The sequence below is a fragment of the Cetorhinus maximus genome, chromosome 4 (assembly GCF_964194155.1).
Source record: "Cetorhinus maximus chromosome 4, sCetMax3.hap1.1, whole genome shotgun sequence".
Lineage (NCBI taxonomy): Eukaryota > Metazoa > Chordata > Chondrichthyes > Lamniformes > Cetorhinidae > Cetorhinus > Cetorhinus maximus.
Genome location: NC_135882.1, coordinates 63,711,016 through 63,733,121, shown reverse-complemented (window position 1 = coordinate 63,733,121; position 22,106 = coordinate 63,711,016). Strand labels below are relative to the sequence as shown.

Below are 22,106 nucleotides of genomic sequence, written 5' to 3'. Positions count from 1 at the left end.
TTTTGGTTGCTGTCCGATGGGCTGTCTTGATTTCGCCCTGCATTGGTTTATTACATGCCTTTTTTATGGCAGTAATGGCATTCTGCCTCCTTGAATCTGCAGGTTTCCGGTACATGTTTACCCCCACATCTATAACAGATTAACTTCGGAGTGGCTGCTGAAATGCTTCCATTAGGTCTCTTCATTTCTCAAGCAGTGGAAACTGCCTCCCTCTTTGCTGCTGTCTCTCTGGTTTTCATGCCAGGCCTGGTGGAAGGTTCCTGCCCCAACTGAAGAATGGTGCCATGTTGCACCAGTCCCGCAACATGTTATTGAGTGTGTCTCCGAAGTCGCAGCACTCCGTCAACTGCTTCAATGTCGCTATATAATTTGCAATGGACTCATGCGGGGCCCTTACCCTGGAGTTAAACTTAAACCCCTGCATTATTATCGATGGCTTTGGCTGAAGATGTGTCTTCATGAGGTCTACTAATTCGTTAAAAGATTTAGAATTGGGTGTGTTCAGGGCCGTCAGACTGCGGATGAGGTTATATGTCTTGCTGCCACAGACACTTGAAAGAATTGCTTTCTGCTTCTCTTTCGTGGTTATTGCATTCACCACGAAATAAAAACCTAGGCGCACTATGTACTGGCCCCAGTCTTCCATGAACATGTCATAAGGGTCGATTCTACCTAAGAGCGGCATGACTGGTGAGTATATTTTTTTCTTTCTTAAGAATTGATTTACTCACATTCACAAGGTGGGGTGCAGCGTCGGAGCTATTTTACCCTTGTCACCAAACGTAATGAGCTTGATGTACCAGACAGGCTTCTTGCTTGAAACAGATAACTTCAGCTCTTTTAGAAGCTATATGCTTGAACCAAGTCCAAGAATAGAAATCTCCACCCCCTGGATTATCCACGCTGAGGGTTCATTCATCAAAGCAATCTTATGACCCCTAATAAGCAGTAGGAAAGTTTATACCCTTAATCACTATATTTTGCTTAACTAAAAGGGGAGAATTCTGTTCTGTGGCTTGAGGGATGAGTTGCATGCAAAGGTAGTCCATAGCGCTTTTGTTACAGTAAACATCGTAAAAAGTGAAATCTTGTTGTCATTCTTTCAACTATTAACTGGAAGTTCGAATTTCTCTTTAAAAATTATTGGTCTATTTGGAGACCGTAATAATGGGTAGACAAGTGGCAGGTGGAATTTAACATAGAGAAGTGTGAGATGATGCCTTTTGGCAGAAGGGCTAAGGAGAGGCAATACAAACCTAATGGCACAGTTTTAAAGAGTGTGCAGGAACAGAGACTTTGAGGCACACGTGCATCAACCTTTGAAGGTGGCAGGGCATATTGAGAAAGTGGTTAGCAAAGCATATGGGATCTTGGGGTTCATAAATAGAGATATTGAGTACAATCGCAGGGAGTTATGCTGAACCTTAATAAAGCTCTGGTTAGGCCCCAAGTAGAGTATTGCATCCAACTCTGGGCACCACACTTTAAGTAGCTTGTGAGGTTCCTTGGAAGAGATTTACCAGAATGGTTCCTGGGATGAGGGAGTTTAGTTACAAGGTTGGAAAAGCTGGGGTTGTTCTCCTTAGGGCAAATGAAACTGAGGAGATCTTTGAAAGAAGTGTACAAGATTATGACAGTTTTGGAAAAGGCAGACAAGGAAACACTGTTCCCATTAGTTGAAACTACAAGGACTAGGGGACACAGATTTAAAATTTTTGGCAAGAGATGCAGGGGGAATGTGAAGAAGAACTTTTTAATGCAGTGAGTGACAATGACAATACTCACTGCCCATGAAGGTGGCGGAAGCTGAAACTATCAATAATTTCAAAAGGAAAATTGGATGATCCCTTGAAGGAGAACAACTTTACAAGAGTAAAATGCTGCAGATTCTGGAAATCTGAAATGGAAAAAAAAACCTGGAAATACTCGGCAGGTCAGGCCGCATCAGGGGAGAGAAAAACAGGGTTAACGTTTCAGGTCAGTGACCTTTCATCAGAACTGGCAAAAGTTAGAAATGTAATATGTGTTAAGCAAGTCAAGGGGGCGGGGGGGGGGGTGTGGGTGGGAAAAAGAATAAAAGGAAAGGCCTGTGATAGGGGGAATACAGGAGAGATTAAATGACAAAAGAGTTTAGTCATGCAGGGCCACAGGGAGTGATATGGAACAAGAAAAGAAACAGAAAAACAAAGGCTATGCCTAGAGCAGGTATGAATGACTGACAATGCTGAACAGCTGCCATCTGAAAGCAAAAACAAGGGAAAGGCAACAGTAAACAAAAACCTACAAAGAAAAATGAAACAAAATAGGGCAGAGATCACAATCTGAAATTGTTGAATTCAGTAGTGAGTCCAGAAGGCTGTAAAGTGCTTAATTTAAAGAATGAGGTGCTGCTCCTGAAGCTTCATTGGAACACTACAGGAAGCCGAGGGCAGAGAGGTCAGCATGAGAGCAAGGTGGAGAATTAGTGATCCAAGATTGGAGTCACACTTGCTGACTGACTGGAGGTGTTCTGCAAACTGGTCACCCAATCTGCGCTTGGTCTGCTCAGTAAAGAGCAGAGCACATTGTGAACAACAAATACAATCTAGTAAATTATACACCAATTGCTGTTTCACCTGGAAAGTGTATTTGGAGCACCAGAAGTGAGTGGAGAGGAGGTACATAAAAACAATTTTACTTTATCCAGCACTAAATTGAAAAGGGAGAGGCAACTCACAAATGCTCCTCATAAATAGCATTTATCATGTCCTTTGATTTTTAATATTTGTACACATTACCTACTCCAAATTGTATGCAACCGTATTCTATTGGGAACCTTCATGAATCTTTTCCTCTTCACAAAACTTCATTTTACTTTCATCCACAAATGATTAGCCTGTGCTTTGTGATATTAAGGGAGGCACTTAATCGACCTTTTCTCACTTTGCTTCCTAGAAGAACATAACATATACAATTCTGGCATTGAAAAATGATAGCTTTAGAATTTAAAATGCTGTCTCAAAAAATACTCCTTCATTTGACCAGAAACCTAGAATGATGAACCACATGCAATTAATATAATGGGCTGAAATTGTGCTATAGAATACTAACCAATTATGTACATACTGTTCATTATGAATATATTTGCACAATTTCAACTCATCTGTAATAAATGCGATTAAGCAACATTTTTTAATGATTTGAATGCCAAATTTGAGAGAGTGCCTTTATGAAAGAATTCTGTTTAAATTAATCCAATTATTTAGGTGGAACTGAGCTTTATACTGTAACAATGATTTTTCTACTGTTCAAAGTCTTTTCATTTGAAGGGTAACTCGATCCTTTTTAGTCTTTAGCAATTTATGTTAAAGTCAAACAACACTAATTTTCAAAGAAGTCTGGAAGCAATAAATATCTTGCTTTTAATTGGTTACTAATAACTTTTCACATGAATTGAGAATTCTAAATTAAAGTCGCTCATCTTCCTCTTTTTGCTGCCCTGCATTCTTCCTCCCTCATTGCCAGATCTGCTGAAATGTTGCAGAAGGTTGCTATTAAAAGGTTGCAATTAGAATTTGAGATGTCTCATCCCTCCCTCCCCCAATTTTCTTGCAGAGTTTTCTATTGGAAGGAATTAGAGACACACAATATAAACAAAATGGGAAGTGCAGAAACAGAGAGACTTGTGGATGCACATACACTAATCTTTGGTGGCAGGCTGTTAAAGCATATGAGATCATTGGCTTTATAAATAGAGGCAATGGCCAGGAGTTGCCAGTACATTTTGAAAGGGAGTTGATTAAAATATTTGCAAAGGAAATAAATGCATTCATGTGAGCAAAGAGTAAGCGAGTGGCTAACTCTTTCAAAGAAGCAGCTCGGTGGGTTGAATGACACCTTTCTGTGCTGTAAGATTTTACTTTAATGATTCTGTGATCTCTAATTTATTTTAAAGGTTTATTTCCCTAGTAGCCAGTGTTTGTTTGAAGATGGATATGTGTGCAATTCTTTTTCTTTTAATTTCCCACTTGTCCAACCCACAACTTTTGCCCTCTTCAGAAATGCTCGTCTCTTCCTCTTTTTCTTTTCCTCCTATCCATCCAACAGTTCACAGGTGGTACTTCTCCCCTTTACCCATTAAGATCCACTCTGCCTGTTTCCCATCTCTCTGTTCATAAAAGCATATTTTTCTCTTCATCCCTTCCCAAATCACAAAATTATTGTTCTTCCTCTCCTTTCTCTTCATCCCCCTCTTGGAGGAAATGTATTTTTCTCTTTTGATTTGCTCCCCTCTACCACTCATGTAGCTTAACTACTATCTTTTTTAAGGGGCTGGGTGGAAAGGATGATCTGTTTGCATGGATTTGACTGTTTTCTAGTCTGAATATATGGCCTATCATTTTAAGCAGCCTTGATATAAGGTTCTGTGGTAGTAGAATCCTTTCTGTTTTATTTAACATTACAGAATTTCTCTTCTTAAGGTGAAGCACTGAGGAAGGTCTTGTGTTAATACTTCCAAATTAAGTTGTGTGTGTATATATGTGTGTTTATATATTCTTTCTGACTGACTCGGTGCCCAGCACTACACGCTAGTGGTGGGGAAGTTGAGGGATCTAGCTGAGTCCTTCAACTTGTGAACAAGTAGTGACATTTCCATCCTGACTCCAGCATTTTCACTTTTGTGTCACACGAGTTGGACTGTCCAGAATCGACAGTCTTTACGCTTCCAGGGCATTGGTGTCTTGCGTTCCTTCGGCTTCTATGCAGCAGGCGCCGTGCTCAGACCATGGTCTCGTGTGGACGGAGCTTGTTCCGCTCTGCGCTCGGCTGGGGCCTGCGTGCTGGCTCTTTAACAACCTGCTGCTAGAGGACGAGCAGTTCTTGGACTTATACCGTCACTTCTAGGCTAGCTGGAGAAGGAAGTAGGGAGGCTTCACCTCCTTGAGGCTATGGTGGGACATGGGCAAGACTCACATCAGTGTCTTCTGTCAGGACTATGCAAAGGGGTCGACAAAGAGGCGTAAATCCATGATCAAGGAGTTGGAGAAGGAGGTGCTTGACCTGGGATCAAGTCTCAGTCAGCCCAATGAGGACCTGGCCCTGCGGCTGGCGTATGACAAGAAGGGCGTGCTGCGGGACCTGCAACTCGTCAGGTCCTGAGGCACGTGTGTGAGGTCGTGGATCCAGTTCCTCAAGGACCTGGACCATGGTTCCCCTACTTCTACTCACTTGAAAAAAAGGCATGGGGTCTGTTGGCTGCTCCTTACACTGCTGGCCGATGACAAACCCCTTGTCTCAGGTGCATTAGGGCTCAAGCTAGAGCCTACTTTTCTGCTCTGTTCTCTCTGGATCCATCCAGCGAGGATGTTGCATAGATTTGTGGGGGGACCTGCCTCAGGTCGGCCCTGAGGGTGCTGGAAAGCTTGATGCCCCTATGAGCCTATGGGAGCCTACCGGCACCCTCAACAGCCAGACCCCAGAGCTGGACGAGCTGACTGTGGAGTTCTTCAGGGTGCTCTTGGACGATGGGTCCATGCAGTGGGCGATTGAGGGGGTCTTCCGACGCAACTGTGTGCCTCTCTTCCGTGGCTACGTTCATGACCTGGTCTCCCTGGAGAGGATGCACGTGGTGTCTGCTGGCTTGCTTCAGGCCTTCCATGACCAGTGGGGGCTGGGGTACATTGTCATTCCTGGGAATGGCATTTTGATTTAGATTAAGTTTCCTTTGGTAATTTAAGGGACTATCCCCCCAACTTGTTTTGTTAATTTGTTTAATTTGTTAACTTGTTTCTTAATTTGTGTTAACTTTTCATTTGATTGCACCAAAAGAATATATACTCATTCCCATTGTTGGAATCTACAAAGGATTCAAAAATTCAAAGTATTAGCAATGGAGTGTCAGAAATGATCTTTGCGGTTACTGTAAGAGCTGAAAGAACAGAATACAGTGACATTTCCAAAGAAGTCTTGTTCCAAGTGATTGGATTAATGAACGTTGTACATAACTTATACCTTTAGACAGAAACTACCTGTTAATTTACTGTTCTATTTGTTATCCTTTACTGTTTATCTTTAAACACTGTCTAGCTGTTCATTAATGTACCTTTGCCTGAAGACACTCCAATCAAAATTCTTTCCAACTCCCCTCCCTGACTTTTAAAATAAATTGAACCAATTGTACTGAATATGAGCAGCAAGGAGCAAAAAAACTTAATTTTAGTCCCTCTTGAATATTGTAGACCAGGAGTTCCTTAGCTCCCTGAGGATCTCCAAGAAAGTTTCGTGGGGTCTGTCAGAAATAACTCCTGTTTTACTTGTCATCTCAATCTGCTGCTCTCATAAGAACAACAGAAGAAATAGGAACAGGAGTAGACCATTTGGCTCCTCCTGCTCTGCTATTCAATAAGACCATGGCTGATCATCTTGTGTTTCGATTTCCACTTTGCCATCTAACCCCAATAACCTGAGATTCTGGTTTGGCAAAGGAATCAATCTACCTTTGCCTCAAAAATATTAAATGACCCTGCTTCCACCACTTTCTGAAGCAGAGAGTTCCAAAGTCGCACAACCCCCTGAGAGAAAAAAATTCTCCTCATCTCTGTCCTGAAAAGGTGACCCCTAATTTTAAAACAGTGCCCCCTAGTTCTGGACTCACCCACAAGAGGAAACATCCTTTTGACGTCCACCTTGTCAAGGCCATTCAGGATCTTGTATACTTCAATCAAATCATCCTTCACTCTTCTAAACTCCAGTGGAAACAAGCCAAGTCTGTCTAACCTTTCCTCATCAGACAACCCACTCATTCCAGGTATCAATCTAGTAAACCTCCTTTGAACCGCCTCCAATGCATTTATATCCTTCCTAAGGAGACCAAAACTGCACACGGTATTCGAGGTGCGGTCTCATTAATGCTCTGTATAACTGAAGCATAACACCCTTACTTTTATGTTCAATCCCTCTCGTAATAAAAGATAGCATTCCATTAGCCACCTTAATTACTTGCTGTACCTGCATACTAACTTTTTGTGACTCATGTACTAGAACACCTAGATCCCTCTGCACTTCAGAATTATGCAGCCATTCTTCATTTAAGTAATGCTCTTTTTTGTTCTGCCTGCCAAAGTGAACAAGTTCACATTTTCCCACATTATACTCCATTTGCCAGATTTTTTCCCATTCACTCAACCTATCTATATCCATCTGCAACCTCCATGTCTTCTTCACAACATACTTTCCTACTTATCTTTGTGTCATCTGCAAATTTAGCTACCATGTCTTCACTCCCCTCATCTAAGTCATTGATGTAAATCATAAAAAGTTGAGGTCTCAGCACAGATTCCTGACCGGTAAGCTTTGGCTAACTTTCACTTCTGGATTAGATGTCAATCTGATTGTTCAGTTCATTTGGTGCTTTGGATGGATAATACAAAGCCCATCAGTGCAGCAATTACAGATGGGGTGGGCAGGGGGATGCCACTGTGCTTCAGACATGGTGGGGCATGGCAATCTGTTGTAGAGAGAGACACTGTGGCTGGGCCACGCAGTAATGTACTGAAGTTACCACCAGCAGCATAAAAATCATGACTGTCCCATCCACAAAAAGCAGGACACATCCAATCCAGCCAATTACCATCCCATCAGCCTATTCTCAGTTATCAGCAAAGTAGTGAAAGGTCTGGTTGACAATGCTATCGTGACAATAAATGCCAACAACCTGCTCAGTTTAGAGTCTGCCAGGACCACTCGGCTCCAAATCTCATTCTTGCCTTGGCCCAAAATTGAGCAAAGAGCTGAATTCCAGAGGTGATGCAAGAGAGGCGTCCCTTGGCATGAAGTCAGCATTTGACCAACTATGACATCAGGGAACCCTAGCAAAAATGTAGTCAATGGGACTCGGGGAGAAAATTCTCCACTGGTTGGAATCATACATAGCACAAAGGAAGATGGTTGTAGTTCTGGAGGCCAAACCTCTTAGCCTCAGGACATTGCTGCAGAAGTTCCTCAATCATAAGGTCAGAAGTGAAGACACTTACTAACTGCACAACGTTCATTTGCATCTCTTCAGATGATGAAGCAGTCTGTGCCTGCATGTAACAAAACCTGGACAACATTCAGGCCCGGGCTGATAAGTGAAACATAACAATTGCAGCACATTCATGCCAGGCAATGACCATCACTAAAGGGAGACCACCTCTCCTTGACATTCAATGGGATTATCATTGCTGAATTCCCCCACCATCAACATCCTTGGCCTAACCCATTGACCAGAAACTTAACTGGAGCAGCTACATAAGCATGTGGCTGCAAGAGCAGGTTTCTGTAGTAAGAGTCGTCTCCTGACACCCCAAAGCCTTTCCACCATCTTAAAGTTACAATTCAAAAGTGTGATGGGACATTCAGACTTACCTGGGTGAGTGCTGCTCCAACATTCAAAAGCTCAATGCCCTTCAAAACAAAGCAACCGACTTGATTGGCATCCCATTAGGATTTGGGTTGGAGAATATTGAGTCATGCAAGAGTTGTTTATTTAAATAATATTAAAATTTGCAGGTGTTAGGTTTTTTAAACAAATGTACGCTTGGCAGAAGTGGAGTAAGGAATGCATTTGTCTGTGAAGCTAATTATTGTTCTAATGTTTCTCATTTCCCAGTGCTGTGTCAGCATTACAACAGTGTAAGAGCAAAGTGGATGCCATCCTAGAGGGAAAACCTCTAAATCTACAATTCCAGGGAATAGGACAATTTAATGACCAGGTTCTGTTTGCAAAACTGTCAGATGATACCAGTGATAAAGTAAAAGCTGACCTGAAAGCAGTGGCCGGTCAGTACATGATTCACGAGTTGATGTATTATCTTGGAATCCTATTTGATAAAGCTTTTTACATAATAGCATTGTATAATAAAGTAACATAAAGTGAGAGCTGGTATAAACTTGAGTACTGCATATTTCTGTAAATCTTTCGTGAAAATAGAGAAGTGATTGTAGTTGAATTTAAAACATTCCTTTTATTTGTATAGCTGTGCAAGCGGAATTACCTTCTGTAAACACTAAGGAAGTTGTATATATCTTTCCCTTTTGGCTCCTATTAGCAAAATTGGATACTCCCTCTGCCCCCCCGCCCCCCCCCCCATTTACTATTATCCATTTGATTTCCTGTTTCGTTTAAAGTTAGACCTTTACCTGTTGAATGTTTGCACATGTGTGATTTAATTGCAAGAAAAGGGGCATCATGATTTGGTTCTGAATGTTAAGTAGCCTCCTTGGAGCTTAGTGGAGAGAGCTACCTCTCTAGGGACTTGCCACACAATCTAGGCTGACACATCAATACAGCAGTCCCTTAGTACTGCATTAATCGGAGGTACTGTCTTTCAGATGCCTCTTGGGTGGATATAAAATACCCCATGACACAATTTTGGTGTCCTGGTCAACATTTTGTTCCTGATCTCACGCTGATGATATCTTGTCCTTACTTCATTGCTGCTCGTGGGATCTTCTGTATATGTCGCGTTTCCTCCATGATGCCACTTTACAAAATGCTTCATTGGCTAAAAAGCGCCCTGATGTCCTGAGGTTGTGAAAAGTGCTATATAAATTCAAGTGTAACTTTTCTCTTTCCTAATTTGTATATTATCTAGCCTTGTGTACAATTTTCAATATCATGTCTCAGCCTTTTCCTTTCCACACTGAACTTTCTTTTCTTGTTTATTGTATAGGTTTTGACTTTGTTCTCTTAAACATTCACAAATTTTCTTGCTCCGCCTCCTGCTCCCAATTCTGTGCCAAAAGAGTAGAAAGTCAACATCAAGTTCTCAGTTTAGTCCCCATCTTTAACTAGCCCCCGTGCAGGCAAGTAGTGTAGGCTAATTTCTTACTTCACTGAGAAAGCTGTGTGAATTTCAGTTAAACTTACATTGCTAGTTTTTTCTCTCCTTGCTGGATACCAATGCACAAGAATTAACTACCTTCTGGTACCTTAAGATGAACCTAGGGTTTGAGAGCCTGAATGTGCTATTCAGTTAAGAGGTATTACGATTGAGTCTGATTCTGCCTTTTCATGTGTGTACACATGGAGGAATGTATGCTCACACTTTCAGATAGGGATAAAGAATGAGAGGCCGGACTCTTCCTCCTTTTCCTTCTCTCTTTTCCTTCCTTCCCTCTTTTCCTTCCCTCCATCCACGGTCTCCCAACGAAGGGGCAATAAGGCTATTTGCAAGTTGCAAAATCGCTGACCGAGATTAGTCAATTTGACACATCGAGTCTGCACCGACACGTGAGAAACACCTGACCTACCTACCTAATTCCATTTACCAGCACTTAGCCCATAGCATTGAATGTTATGACGTGCCAAGTGCTCATCCAGGTACTTTTTTTAAAGGATGTGAGGCAACCCGCCTCCAACACCCTCCCAGGCAGTGCATTCCAGACTGTCACCACCCTCTGGGTAAAAAAGTTTTTCCTCACATTTCCCACCCCCTCCTGCCCCTCCACCTTGAACTTATGTCCCCTCGTGACTGACCCTTCAACTAATGGGAGCAGCTGCTCCCTGTCCATGTCTCTCATATTCTTGTACACCTCGATCAGGTTGCCCCTCAGTCTTCTCTGCTCCAATGAAAACAACCCAAGTCTATCCAACGTCTCTTCATAACTTAAATGTTTCATCCCAGGCAACATCCTGGTGAATCTTCACTGCAACCCCTCCAGTGCAATCACATCCTTCCTATAATGTGGCGACCAGAACTGCACACAGTACTCCAGCTGTGGCCTCACCAAGGTACTATACAACTCCAACATGACCTCCCTACTTTTGTAATCTATGCCTCGATTGATAAAGGCAAGTGTCCCATATCCCTTTTTCACCACCCCACTAACATGTCCCTCCACCTTCAGAGATTTATGGACACACGCCAAGGTCCCTTCGTTCCTCAGAACTTCCTAGTGTCATGCCGTTCATTGAATACTTCCTTGTCAAATTACTCCTTCCAAAGTGTATCACCCCACATTTTTCAGGGTTAAATTCCATCTGCCACTTATCTGCCCATATGACCATCCCGTCTATGTCTTCCTGTAGCCCAGGACAGTCAACCTCACTGTTAACCACCTGGCCAGGGTGACCAGGGATTAAAACTAGTACTTTTTAGGTTTCCAAGATTCACTGAGTTGCTGAGCTTTAAAATAAAGTTAGAATTAGAGAAGCAAATGTATAGTATTTTTCTCCCCACTTGCCCTTCCATTTCAACTAATATTGCAGAAATACCTCAAGTAAAAGGAGCTTGGATATATGGAATTCCTTGTGTTCTATTTTATTTGCCAATGCCAAATTATATATTTGTCTAGCCAGTGTAGCCCAGAGTAGAAAATGTTGAGTTGATGTTAAGAGGAATCCAGGAACTAGAGGCCAAGCTTGGGAGATGTTATAAGTCTAGGTTTTTCCAGAGGTTGCAGATCAGGAAAGAAAAGGAAAAAATTACAGCAGATTCTGGTCAGAAGCAGGGTCTTACTTTTTTTTTCCAATGTAATCCAGCGCAGGATTATGATCTTGAAGTCGAGGAATTTAAAACCAGATTGAAGAGAAAACCCACAGCCAGAATTTTCCCAGATCTTTAGCAAAGCTCACATCGGGGGGGATAGGCTTTGAACCATGAGGCAGAGGCTATTTAAAATAAGTTAACTTGAAGTTTGTATTAAAATACACCCACGGTTAGAATCAGAGGAACTTAATCAGCGGAAGTGAGGATCTAGAGGGGCGAAACAGTGAGGGATGGCAGCAAATGGCCATAGATAGATGGGCGTGGTGAGGAGCTCCCTAGGAAGCTGACAGCCTAGCTGGAGTCATCTTGTGAATAACATCATCTGCTCTGGACTACACTGGCTATACCATAAGACCTAAACTCTATCTCTCTCTTGCTGATCGCCTGTGAAATTTAAAGTATCTCGGGTCAGTCTGCCCCCATCACTGCATTGATTGAGAGAGAAGATGGAGCATTAGGGAAAGCTCGGGAAAGGAAAGGAATAAGAAAAGGAACAGGAAATGGATCCGAATAATTCAGGAGAGGGAGTTGGGGTAAAGCAACACAACCCGGTGGCTTCTAAATTACCCTGGCTAGCGCCAGTGGTTTGAAAACAGAATTTATCATTGGCAGAAAATACAAACTGGTCAGGAAAATCAGCAGCGGCTCATTTGGCAATACCTACCTGGTGATTAACATCACCAACAGGGAGAGGGTGGCAGTGAAATTGGAACCACAGAAAGCGAGGCCTCCTCGCTTCTCTGAGAGCAAACTGTGCAAGATCTTATAGAGAGGAGTCAGCATCCCTCCCATCCAAGGGAATGTATTATAAGGATTGTAAGCCCTTGGCCCACACAGCAGAGCCTGGTCTCCAGTCGTCTCGGACCCCCTTGCCACCAGACCAATGCCTTGCTCCGTGAAGCCTGAGTGGTAGCTGGTGTGCAATGGCTACTCCACATTTAAAGAATTCACGCACAGGCATCTTCCACCCCCTTTTAAAATAAAGTTCAGGACCTGGAACATAAGGACCCTCATGGACAACCCCAACAGCGACAGACTGGAATGGCATACTGCTTTTGTTGCCCGGGAGCTCAGACATTTCAACATTGACATTGCCGCCTGAAGCGAAACCCAGTGGGCAGGGGAAGGCCAGCTCAAGGAACAAGGTGGCGGTTACACCTTCTTCTGGAAAGGTAAACAAGTACAAGATCACCGCCTCCACGGGGTTGGTTTCGCCATTAAAAATGAACTAGCTGGCTGTCTCAAAGACATCCCTTGCGGGATAAACGAGCAGCTCGTGACCCTTTGGCTCACCCTCTCCCAGAACCAATGTGCTACAATCTTCAGTGCATACACCCCAACATGGATGCTACAGACAAGTCCAAAGAGGAATTTTACTCCAGCCTCGAACAATACCTGGCCCGAGTCCCAATGGGCGATAAGCTGATTCTCCTTGGTGACTTCAACACCAGGTTTGAGAAGGACACAGACCTCTGGGGAGATGTAATTGGCAGAGAAGTGGTAGGGAAATCCAGTACCAACAGTACCCTGCTCCTGAAAAAATGGGTAGAACACGGCCTTGTCATAACCAACACCTTGTTCCATCAGACAGACAAGTACAAGGCCTCACAGCGACACCCTTGCTCCAAGCACTGGCACCTGGTCAACTACGTCATTGCCCGAACGAGGGACCACAAGGATGTACGTATCACTCATGCCATGACAAGAGCCTTTGACTGCTGGACGGACCACCACCTAATTTGCTCTGTCATCAACATCAATGTAGCCCCAAAACAGCGATGGCAACAGAAACAATGTCGTCTGTGAAGAGGCGCTTGGTCACTTGACCAGGAAGTATCAAGACTTACTTGATGAGAATGACCAGGAGATCCAGGAGCTGATAAGCTGCAAGTGCAAGGCAATTCTGAACCTGAAAGCAACCCAACTCGAGAGCAAGTAAGCAGCTCTACAGACAACTGGAGGCTGAGGCCCAGCAAAAAGCCCACAACCTAAAGAATAGGTGGTGGGGAGAGGAAGCGCAGGAGATCCAACAGTTTACCGATGACCATGACATGCGAGTTTTCTTTAGCTCAGTCAAGGCCACCTACGGCCCAAGCACCCAAGGCCCCACTCCACTGCTGGCCAAGAACAGAGAGCTGCTCATCAAGGACAGAGAGACAGTCAGTGCCTGCTAGAAGGAGCACTTTGAAGATCTTCTTAACAGAGCCTCTGTCTCCAACGCGAGTATCCTCGACTCCATCTTGCAGCATACTACCCTCCACCATCTCAGCACAACCCCAACCTGGCACAGGGTAGGAAATGCCATTTGACAGCTAAAGAGCAACACGGCATCAGGAGTAGATGGAATCCCCGCTGAAGCACTAAAGCTTGATGGAGAAGCACTATTGGTGTGAATACATGGCCTCATCTCCCTTACCTGGAAGGAGGAGAACATGCCAGGAGATCTCAGATGCCGTAATTGTGACCATCTTCATGAAAGGTGCCAAGTCTAACTGTGATAACTATAGAGGATTCCCCTTGCTGAAGGCCACAGGGAAGGTCATCGCAAGAATCCTCCTCGAACACCTTCTGCTCCTTGTGGCTGAAGAGTTCCTCCCAGAGTCACATGCGGATTCTGCCCACTAAGGAGCACAATGGACATGATCTTTACCGGGCGGCAGCTGCAAGAGAAATGCAGGGAACACAACAACGCTTGCACATGGCTGCCTTTGACCTCTCAAAAGCCTTCAACACTCAACCGTGAAGGATTATGGAGCATTCTCCTCCGCCTGCTCCACGATGACATGCAAACTGTGATCCTGACCAATGGATCCACCACAGACCCAATCCACATTTGGACTAATCTGTGTCGTCGCACCAATGCTCTCTTCGACCTTCCTTACCACAATGCTCCATCTCACCCTCAGCAAGCTCCCCGCTGGAGTGGAGCTAAACTACAGAACAAACAGGAATGTGTTCAACCTTTGCCGCCTGCAGGCCAGAACCAAGATCGTCCCATCCTCTATCATTGAACTACAGTTTGCAAAGGATACATGCATCTCTGCATGCTCGGAGGCCAAACTCCAAACCATCATCAACTTCACCAAGGCGTCCAAGGGCATGGGCCTTACTCTAAACATCCATAGGACAAAGATCCTCTACCAACCTACCCCCTCCACACTGCTTTGCTCCCCTGGCCCCGGTTATCAAAATCCATGACGAGATCTTGGACAACCTGGACTGCCTTCCATACCTTGGAAGCCCACTGTTAACAAGGCCAGACATCGATGACTGACTGACTAGGTTCAACAATGACTTCACTGTACCAGCACAGCCTTCAGCCGCCGGAGGAAGAGAGTGTTTGAAGACTAGGACCTCAAGCCTAGCACCAAGCTCATGGCCTACAGAGCAGTGGTGATACCTGCCCTCCTATATGGCTCAGAGATGTGGACTATGTACAGCAGGCACCTCAAAACTCTGGAGAAGTACCACCAGTGCTGCCTCCGCAAGATTCTGCAAATCCATTGGCAGGACAGGCAGGCCAACATCAGCATTCTCGCTCAGGCCAACATCCCCAGCATCAAAGCATTGACCACACTCAATCAGCTCTGCTGCGGGGGGGCCCCATCGCCCATATGTCTGACACAAGACTCCTGAAACAAGTGCTCTACTCAGCAAGAGGAAACGCTTCAAGGACATCCTTGAAACCTTGAAAAAGTGCAACATCCTCATTGACATCTGGAAATTTCTGGCCTAAGTCCAAAGTGGAGGGAAAGCATTCAGAAAGGAATTGAACACCTCGAGTCTCATCGCCAAGGGCTAGCTGAAGCCAAGTGTTGTCAGTGAAAAGAGCGCATGGCAACCTGGGCAGCCCACCCACCTGATCCCCTACTACCGTCGGTCCCATCTGTGACAGAGACTGTCGGTCGCGCATTGGACTCTTCAGTCACCTGAGAACTCATTTTTAGTGTCAGCAAGTCATTCCCGAACCCGAGGGACTGGCTAAGAGAGATGATTTACTTTGTCTATTCCTTGTACCTGTATTACCCTAGTAACTCTGTACTTTTTTGAAGCTATTATATTCCATCTAAGTGAGAGCGCCAGAATTGCACACATTATTCCAGATGTGACCTAAGCATCATTTGGTACAGAGCACAATGACTTTTTTTGCCTTTGTATTCAATCTTGATGGAAACCTCCAGTACCCCATTTTACCTCCACCCTTTTCATACAGTGAAAGCACACTTGCATCTAGAAATGGGTATCACATCTTGCTTATCATGCACTTCGTCTGACATACCCACACATCATGAATAATTATACTGATAGGGTTTTAAACAGTGTTTTCTATAAAATGAGAAGCTACCGTGAAATAGTTAATTGTCTACATCTGCAGACACAGGCCTTTCAAACATTCCCCAAAGTATAATTCCTTGAGCTCTTTTAGTTATTAGCAGTTTGAAAGGGTATTTCTGGGTGCAGCTGAATTACTCATCCAGCCTGAGCAAATAGCTTTCTAACACTCATTCTCTCTTTCTGCCTTTTGACAGAAACTGTTGAGATATTGTTTCGAGAATTAGGTGTGAATATTGAAGACAGCAATGAGTTCAAGCCCCATGCAACCTTTCTGAAGCTTTCCAAATCACCTGCACTTCGCCGCAAGGTAATAATTGTAAGGTTTCCTGCACTAAGTTACCCATTGGAATTTTCCAGACTTCTGACACAAGGTTTTGTGTGTCCAATATGAATCTTAAACCATGGGCTGTATTGCCTTGCTTGGGTTGCTGGTGAAATTAGATAGTAATTGCCATTGGGCCTTAGCATTGATTAGTGAATAAGCCAAATAATTAAAGCCTAAGATTTGTATATCACTTTTTGTTTTAATTCAATTTTACATCCACTTTCTGCAATAGAGAAGTTCTATTGATATGTGCTTTACTATTAAAAATAACCGACATTCAAATGATAAATGTCCAATATTTTGTATTTAATATTCTCATTCCATTCTGCATACACACACACTTTCACATTCAGTGAGAACACTGGGTGGAATTTTGTCAGCGCTCCCCTGTTCCTGCCAGCGGAAGCGGGCACCGCCCCCCTGTTCCTGCCGGCGGAAGCGGGCGCCGCCCCCTGTTCCTGCCGGCGGAAGCGGGCGCCGCCCCCTGTTCCTGCCGGCGGAAGCGGGCGCCGCCCCCTGTTCCTGCCGGCGGAAGCGGGCGCCGCCCCCTGTTCCTGCCGGCGGAAGCGGGCGCCGCCCCCTGTTCCTGCCGGCGGAAGCGGCCGCCGCCCCCCCCCCCGCCTGTTCCTGCCGGCGGAAGCGGGCGCCGCCCCCTGTTCCTGCCGGCGGAAGCGGGCGCCGCCCCCTGTTCCTGCCGGCGGAAGCGGGCGCCGCCCCCTGTTCCTGCCGGCGGAAGCGGGCGCCGCCCCCTGTTCCTGCCGGCGGAAGCGGCCGCCGCCCCCCCCCCCCGCCTGTTCCTGCCGGCGGAAGCGGGCGCCACCCCCCCCCCCCCCCCCACCGCCCCCCACCCTGTTCCTGCCGGCGGAAGCGGGCGCCGCCCCCTGCTCTCTTGCTTTTGCTCACTTTCCACATGATTATAATTAAAATTTAAAGTGCTGGCGCCATGCACAGGAAACGAGTGTAATTCTGTGGCAGGGGCTGCTTTTCGGTGGTGAAACCCGCCGTCAGCTGACAATGGCTGGGCTATGAAAGAGTCTCCTGAACAAACGGGAAGCTTTGCATCACAGCCAAAACTTTCCTGCCCAACTCCATTGCCATTAACATGAAACTTATTGAGAGCACAACGGTGGAATGAATGTTTCTTCAAATTTAAATTTCTCTAGTAAATATTTCACATTACATTGGTTTCACTTTATGCATTTGTGCATCTTGGTTATTTGTTAACACTAGCTTAGTGAGCTAAATGTACCTCATGTTTGGCACACATTGATGGTTACAGGAGGTGTAGGGATATTTTCTTTATTGTGGAAGAAACAATTTTTTTTTTGTTCACTCTCTTTATTGAATGTTATTTAGTGTCCAGTGTTGTAGTTGCCGCTCTGTGGGATGTGGCTGAGGTTGCAGGCTCAGCAGGCCCTCTCTACTATGCATTGTAAAGGACATTGTCCGAAATTATTCTCAGTGGGGATAATTGAAATGTAGGTGACCTCAAAGCCCTGTAAAGACTCTGCCTACCAACACACTGAGATGGACCCACATTTGAGCAGCACTGACCATGTCCTTTAGGCCCCCCCGATATGAAGAAAGAGTTGTCTAAAGCGGGCCGGTGGGTGGGGTGGGGGGGGGCGGTGTGCTGTGAGGAACTGCCACAAAAGAGGAGTTGAGGCCTGGGGAAGAGCAGCCATAATCTTATTGAATGGCGGGGCAGGCTTGAGGGGCTGAATGGCCTATTCCTGCTTCTATTTCTAATGTTCTAATGTTCTCATTTTCTTACCTTGGCTGTTCCCAGGACACCAGGGCCTTCCATTTCACTCCTCCATTCCCCTGACCTCACTCTCTGTCCTCCCTTGGATCCCTCTTCCATTCTCCATGCAAGCTGCCATCCTCTTGCTCCCCTCCTTTGTGCTGTAGAGTTCGACAAGGAAAACCGCTGACCTCGGACACAACTGCACAAAGGCAAACAAACATGAACCGAGTGCGACAAGATTCTCATGCGCCACTGACCGTCTTGAAAGTAGGACTTTAATGAAAGCAAAGTTTTACACGAATGTGTATTCATGGCATGCAAATGTATTCCAAGTACGAACCCGCCACAGGCCAGCGTGAGGGCCCAATATGCCGCTGACTCTATTTCTGCATCTCTACTGGCCATTGGGAAATTGAAATTTTGTATCCTGCCTAATTCGGTCACCCCACACGCCATGTTTCCTGGGCTCCATAAAATCCACCCCCCACCCCCCCAAGCCCCCGCCCCCCAAAATGTGTGTGGGGCAAAAGGGAAGCTGCTTTTGTGCAGGCAGCCTTTGGTAGTCTCAGTAGCATTATGCAATACCCTCAAGCTTTATTGGTTGAAGGACCACGTTTCAGACAGATGAATAATCTATAACCCCTTAATTAAATATTTAAACTCATAAGATTCATTGTAAACAAGTAGATTTTATAGTTATGCTCAGTAACAGGGATGGCCTTGGGGAAAATGGCATCCTGGGTCAATTTGTATTTTGGACTTCTTTCTTTGAGCTTATAAACTTAAATATTTTTTTCAAAATCCTCTTGCCGCTTGAAAAAAGCCGAACTCCCCTGGCACCCACCACCAGCCTGGTAATCTAATGATCTTCATGCCTTGGCGCTCCTTGTGCACTCCACTCTTGGGAGAGACAGCTTGCCCACTCTACTGCACATGTGGCAGCCACACTCTGCTTCCACCTTCCAGCTGGCACCTAGACCATCTCCAGCTTCCACTTATTCTCTTACTCTTGACCGCGGTGCCCGCCCATAAAGCCTACCCTGCTCGGTAAACAGTTTCATATTTTATCCCCAGGTGTCTGTGGACAGTTTGAGAACCACTTTCTAGGAGCAAGTAGTCTAAGTGTTCTCTTGGTGACAGGTCAAAGATGCACTTCTGAAACTTTGGCAATGTGAAGTTATTTATACTGTTTCACAAAAGTAGATTGAATAAGATGGATGCAATGGAGGAGATTTCATTATCACTTTATGGAATGCTGGGTCTCTGAATCAATGTTAGGGTGACAATTTTCTTTCTTTTGAAGGTGTTCTGATGCATTGTTTGATTTTCAACATATTGGCACCTAACCTACTGGAACTGGAGGAAATCTTATTTTGCAATATAATTGTGCCAAATTATTCTCTGATTTGCAAAAATCTAGTTTTAGTCTCTGTCTTTTAACATTTATATTGCAGATCATTTAACTTAATTTAAAAGTTTAAGTTAGTTATTTCCTGTGAAGTAGTTTTGAATACATTAATAAATTGCAATGAGTCATATAATAGTCCACGTTTTTGAATTTTGACTTGCATGTTCTTTTAAACACTACCATCTTGTGGCAAATCTGTAAACTACAATTGGGATGTCTGCATCTACGGTTTTTGTATATCAGCAGTTGGAAGATTCTTCACTGTGTGGCTGATGTTCATCATATAAAATGTCAGAGTATTGGACGAGGGGTCTCCATTAACTTAATTGCCTTCTGGAGGTTAGAGAGGAATTTCTTTCATCTGCCTCTTTGGCCTAGGGCTTTATTTTAAATTTTATTTTTTGCCTCTCTCAGGGAGAGCATATCGCTGCTGGCGATAGGGATGGTGTTGGGACCATGATGCTCGATTGCACCATGACTATGGGGAAGAGTTGATAGATCTGCTGGTCTCTTCCTATTTGTCATTTCTTATGTTCCTATATCCCTATTACCATTTTCCCTGGCAATTTGTACAGCAAATTTTCTAAAACTTCCCAGGGTCTCCCTATAATCCTTGCTTACCATATAAATCAAAACTGCATGCATGTAATTTGGGTACATGACCCACAATATCTTACCTACACTGGTGTTTCTCTGCAGAATTTGTGCTTACTTTTTGTGTGCTAATGTTAAACATTCAGTATTGCAGTGTTGGCAAATCTCTTCAGAAGATTTTTTTTGAAACTCTATTTATGAACATTTGACCAGTCAGATTTAAGTGGGATTGGTGCCTTTTTCTGCTGATGTATGCAATTTTCCATAGCAATTTAATATCCGTTGTGGTTAAAGTTCCCAACGATAAGCCTCAGCAATCAATTCAAATAATTATCCCATATATTTTAAAATAGATTCTTCTCTGGCTGTACATGAATGTAATATCTTGTATAACTTGTAAGCTGCAGTTGAAATGTTGAACCTAAGGCAAAACTGATGAGAGCAGAGGAATAGTATCTATAAATCAAGTTTTTTAAGAGAACTTTGATATCTCTGCCTTTCAACAGGAAACCTGGCCAATGAGGCGTATCCGGTCACTGTTCAGTTGTATTTTACATCAGGGTAGGTAAAGGGAAGGAGATGGACTGATCTAATTTGAAATTGGATATTCACTAAGTGTTTCAGTAGGCCCAATTCATTAACTGCCTGGCAAAGCAGAGGTTGGCTGAAGAAACCTCAACTCTCCTAGTTATTTTTCTCTGAAGTCTAAACTGGAACAAAGGAAGATAACAAAGCTAAATTTCCCAATTATGCAGCACTGTCAACCAAGCAATGTCTAAAAGCCCAGAAACAGCCTGACTGGTTTTCTTGGAATAGCAGCCTGCTTCAATGAGTGCCTGCCCCTGGTGAAAGGCCAGTGGATTGTGATCCTTTTTGGTCAATCCAATTTGATGGTTCAGACAGCCCTTTTTTAGAGTTATGGAACATATTGAGTAAGATGTGTATTTATTTGATACTGAGAAATTCAGTCTTCTGAAAGCAAGGGTGGACTTTTTAAACTTGCCACAACACTATCATGTGATTTTAAAAAAATCACTGATCTCTTTTTCACAGACCCCACCCCCCTCCACACCCCCCCCCCCCCCACCCCCCACCCAAACCTCCGCCTTCCCACCTAAGCCCTCTACTCTCAGACTAATCCAGTTAGAATGTGGCCTGTTTTTTTTCAGTCACAGGATGTGGTTATCACTGTGGTTAAGACCAGTCATTGCCAATCCCTAATTGCACTTGAGAAGGTATTAATGCATGGCTGATGGTAAATGCCGAGCTGCCCAAATCCCAGAGGGAAACTTAAAGCAGCTGCCAAAACGGTTTTGGCAATTTGCATAGTATGAGGAGAGGTTCTGAAATCAGGAAATAATGTCTCTGACTACTTGTGATGATTTTATAGTAAAGTAAACATTTATTAAAAGAATAAAGGAAAAAACACAATTACACTTAAACACAAGAATGACTTTACACAGTAAACAGTGCTTTAAAATAGTTCCACAAGACCTTAACTACCCTCATAGCCAACCCTCCCCTTTTCTGTTCAACATTTTAACGATTTTAAAATCGATATGGAATTCCAGTAATTTTTACCCCACAGTGCCTTTTGCCTTGGGGTGACCTCTGAGGCTGACAGCAACTGGGCCTTCAGGTCTGGTCTTATTCACACTGTCATCTTGGAGTTCTGCCCAGCTGTCTCCTGGGAGATCTGACTAGCTACCCTGCTGTTTTCTGGGAGACCTAAGCAACTGCCCCCACCTAGGCATCAGTACTTCCTTGAATGCATTCCTTCTCTTTGATCTCTCCATCGTCTCAACCAGTCTCTTTAGAAACACTTTCATCCCAGTCTTGTTTAGACTATTCTTTACTTTAGCTCTTAGGGTAAGTTTGTTTCTACAAGTCTATCTTTACCTTATTTACACCTTTTACAACCTGCATATATCCCCCTTTTAATTAAACAACTTGATTTAAAAAAAAAAACTCCTCTCATTGGTTTATGTAAAACTCTGATTGAAGTTCCTCTTGGTTTATTAATATATCAAAACACTTCTTACTGTTGGCTTTAGACACTTGCAGTCACTCTGGCTCTTAATCCAATTACCATATTTACACCCCCAACAGCTTGTCTTCCAGTACATAAGAAATATGACAGGGTTATTAGCAGATGAAAAATATTACAATTTCTAAGTTTCTTGATGG

At 44.1% G+C, this 22,106-nt stretch overlaps 1 protein-coding gene across 1 annotated transcript in view; it reads left to right on the top strand.

The window, feature by feature from the left end:
* The window catches only part of LOC144680077 (A-kinase anchor protein 7-like), a 68,650-nt gene that overhangs the window by 38,217 nt on the left and 8,327 nt on the right, over nucleotides 1-22,106 (top strand). Inside the window, exons 5-6 of the mRNA XM_078541226.1 lie at nucleotides 8,630-8,799; nucleotides 16,040-16,152. Of these exons, the coding sequence (XP_078397352.1) occupies nucleotides 8,630-8,799; nucleotides 16,040-16,152 (283 nt within the window). The remainder of the gene's footprint in view (nucleotides 1-8,629; nucleotides 8,800-16,039; nucleotides 16,153-22,106) is intronic.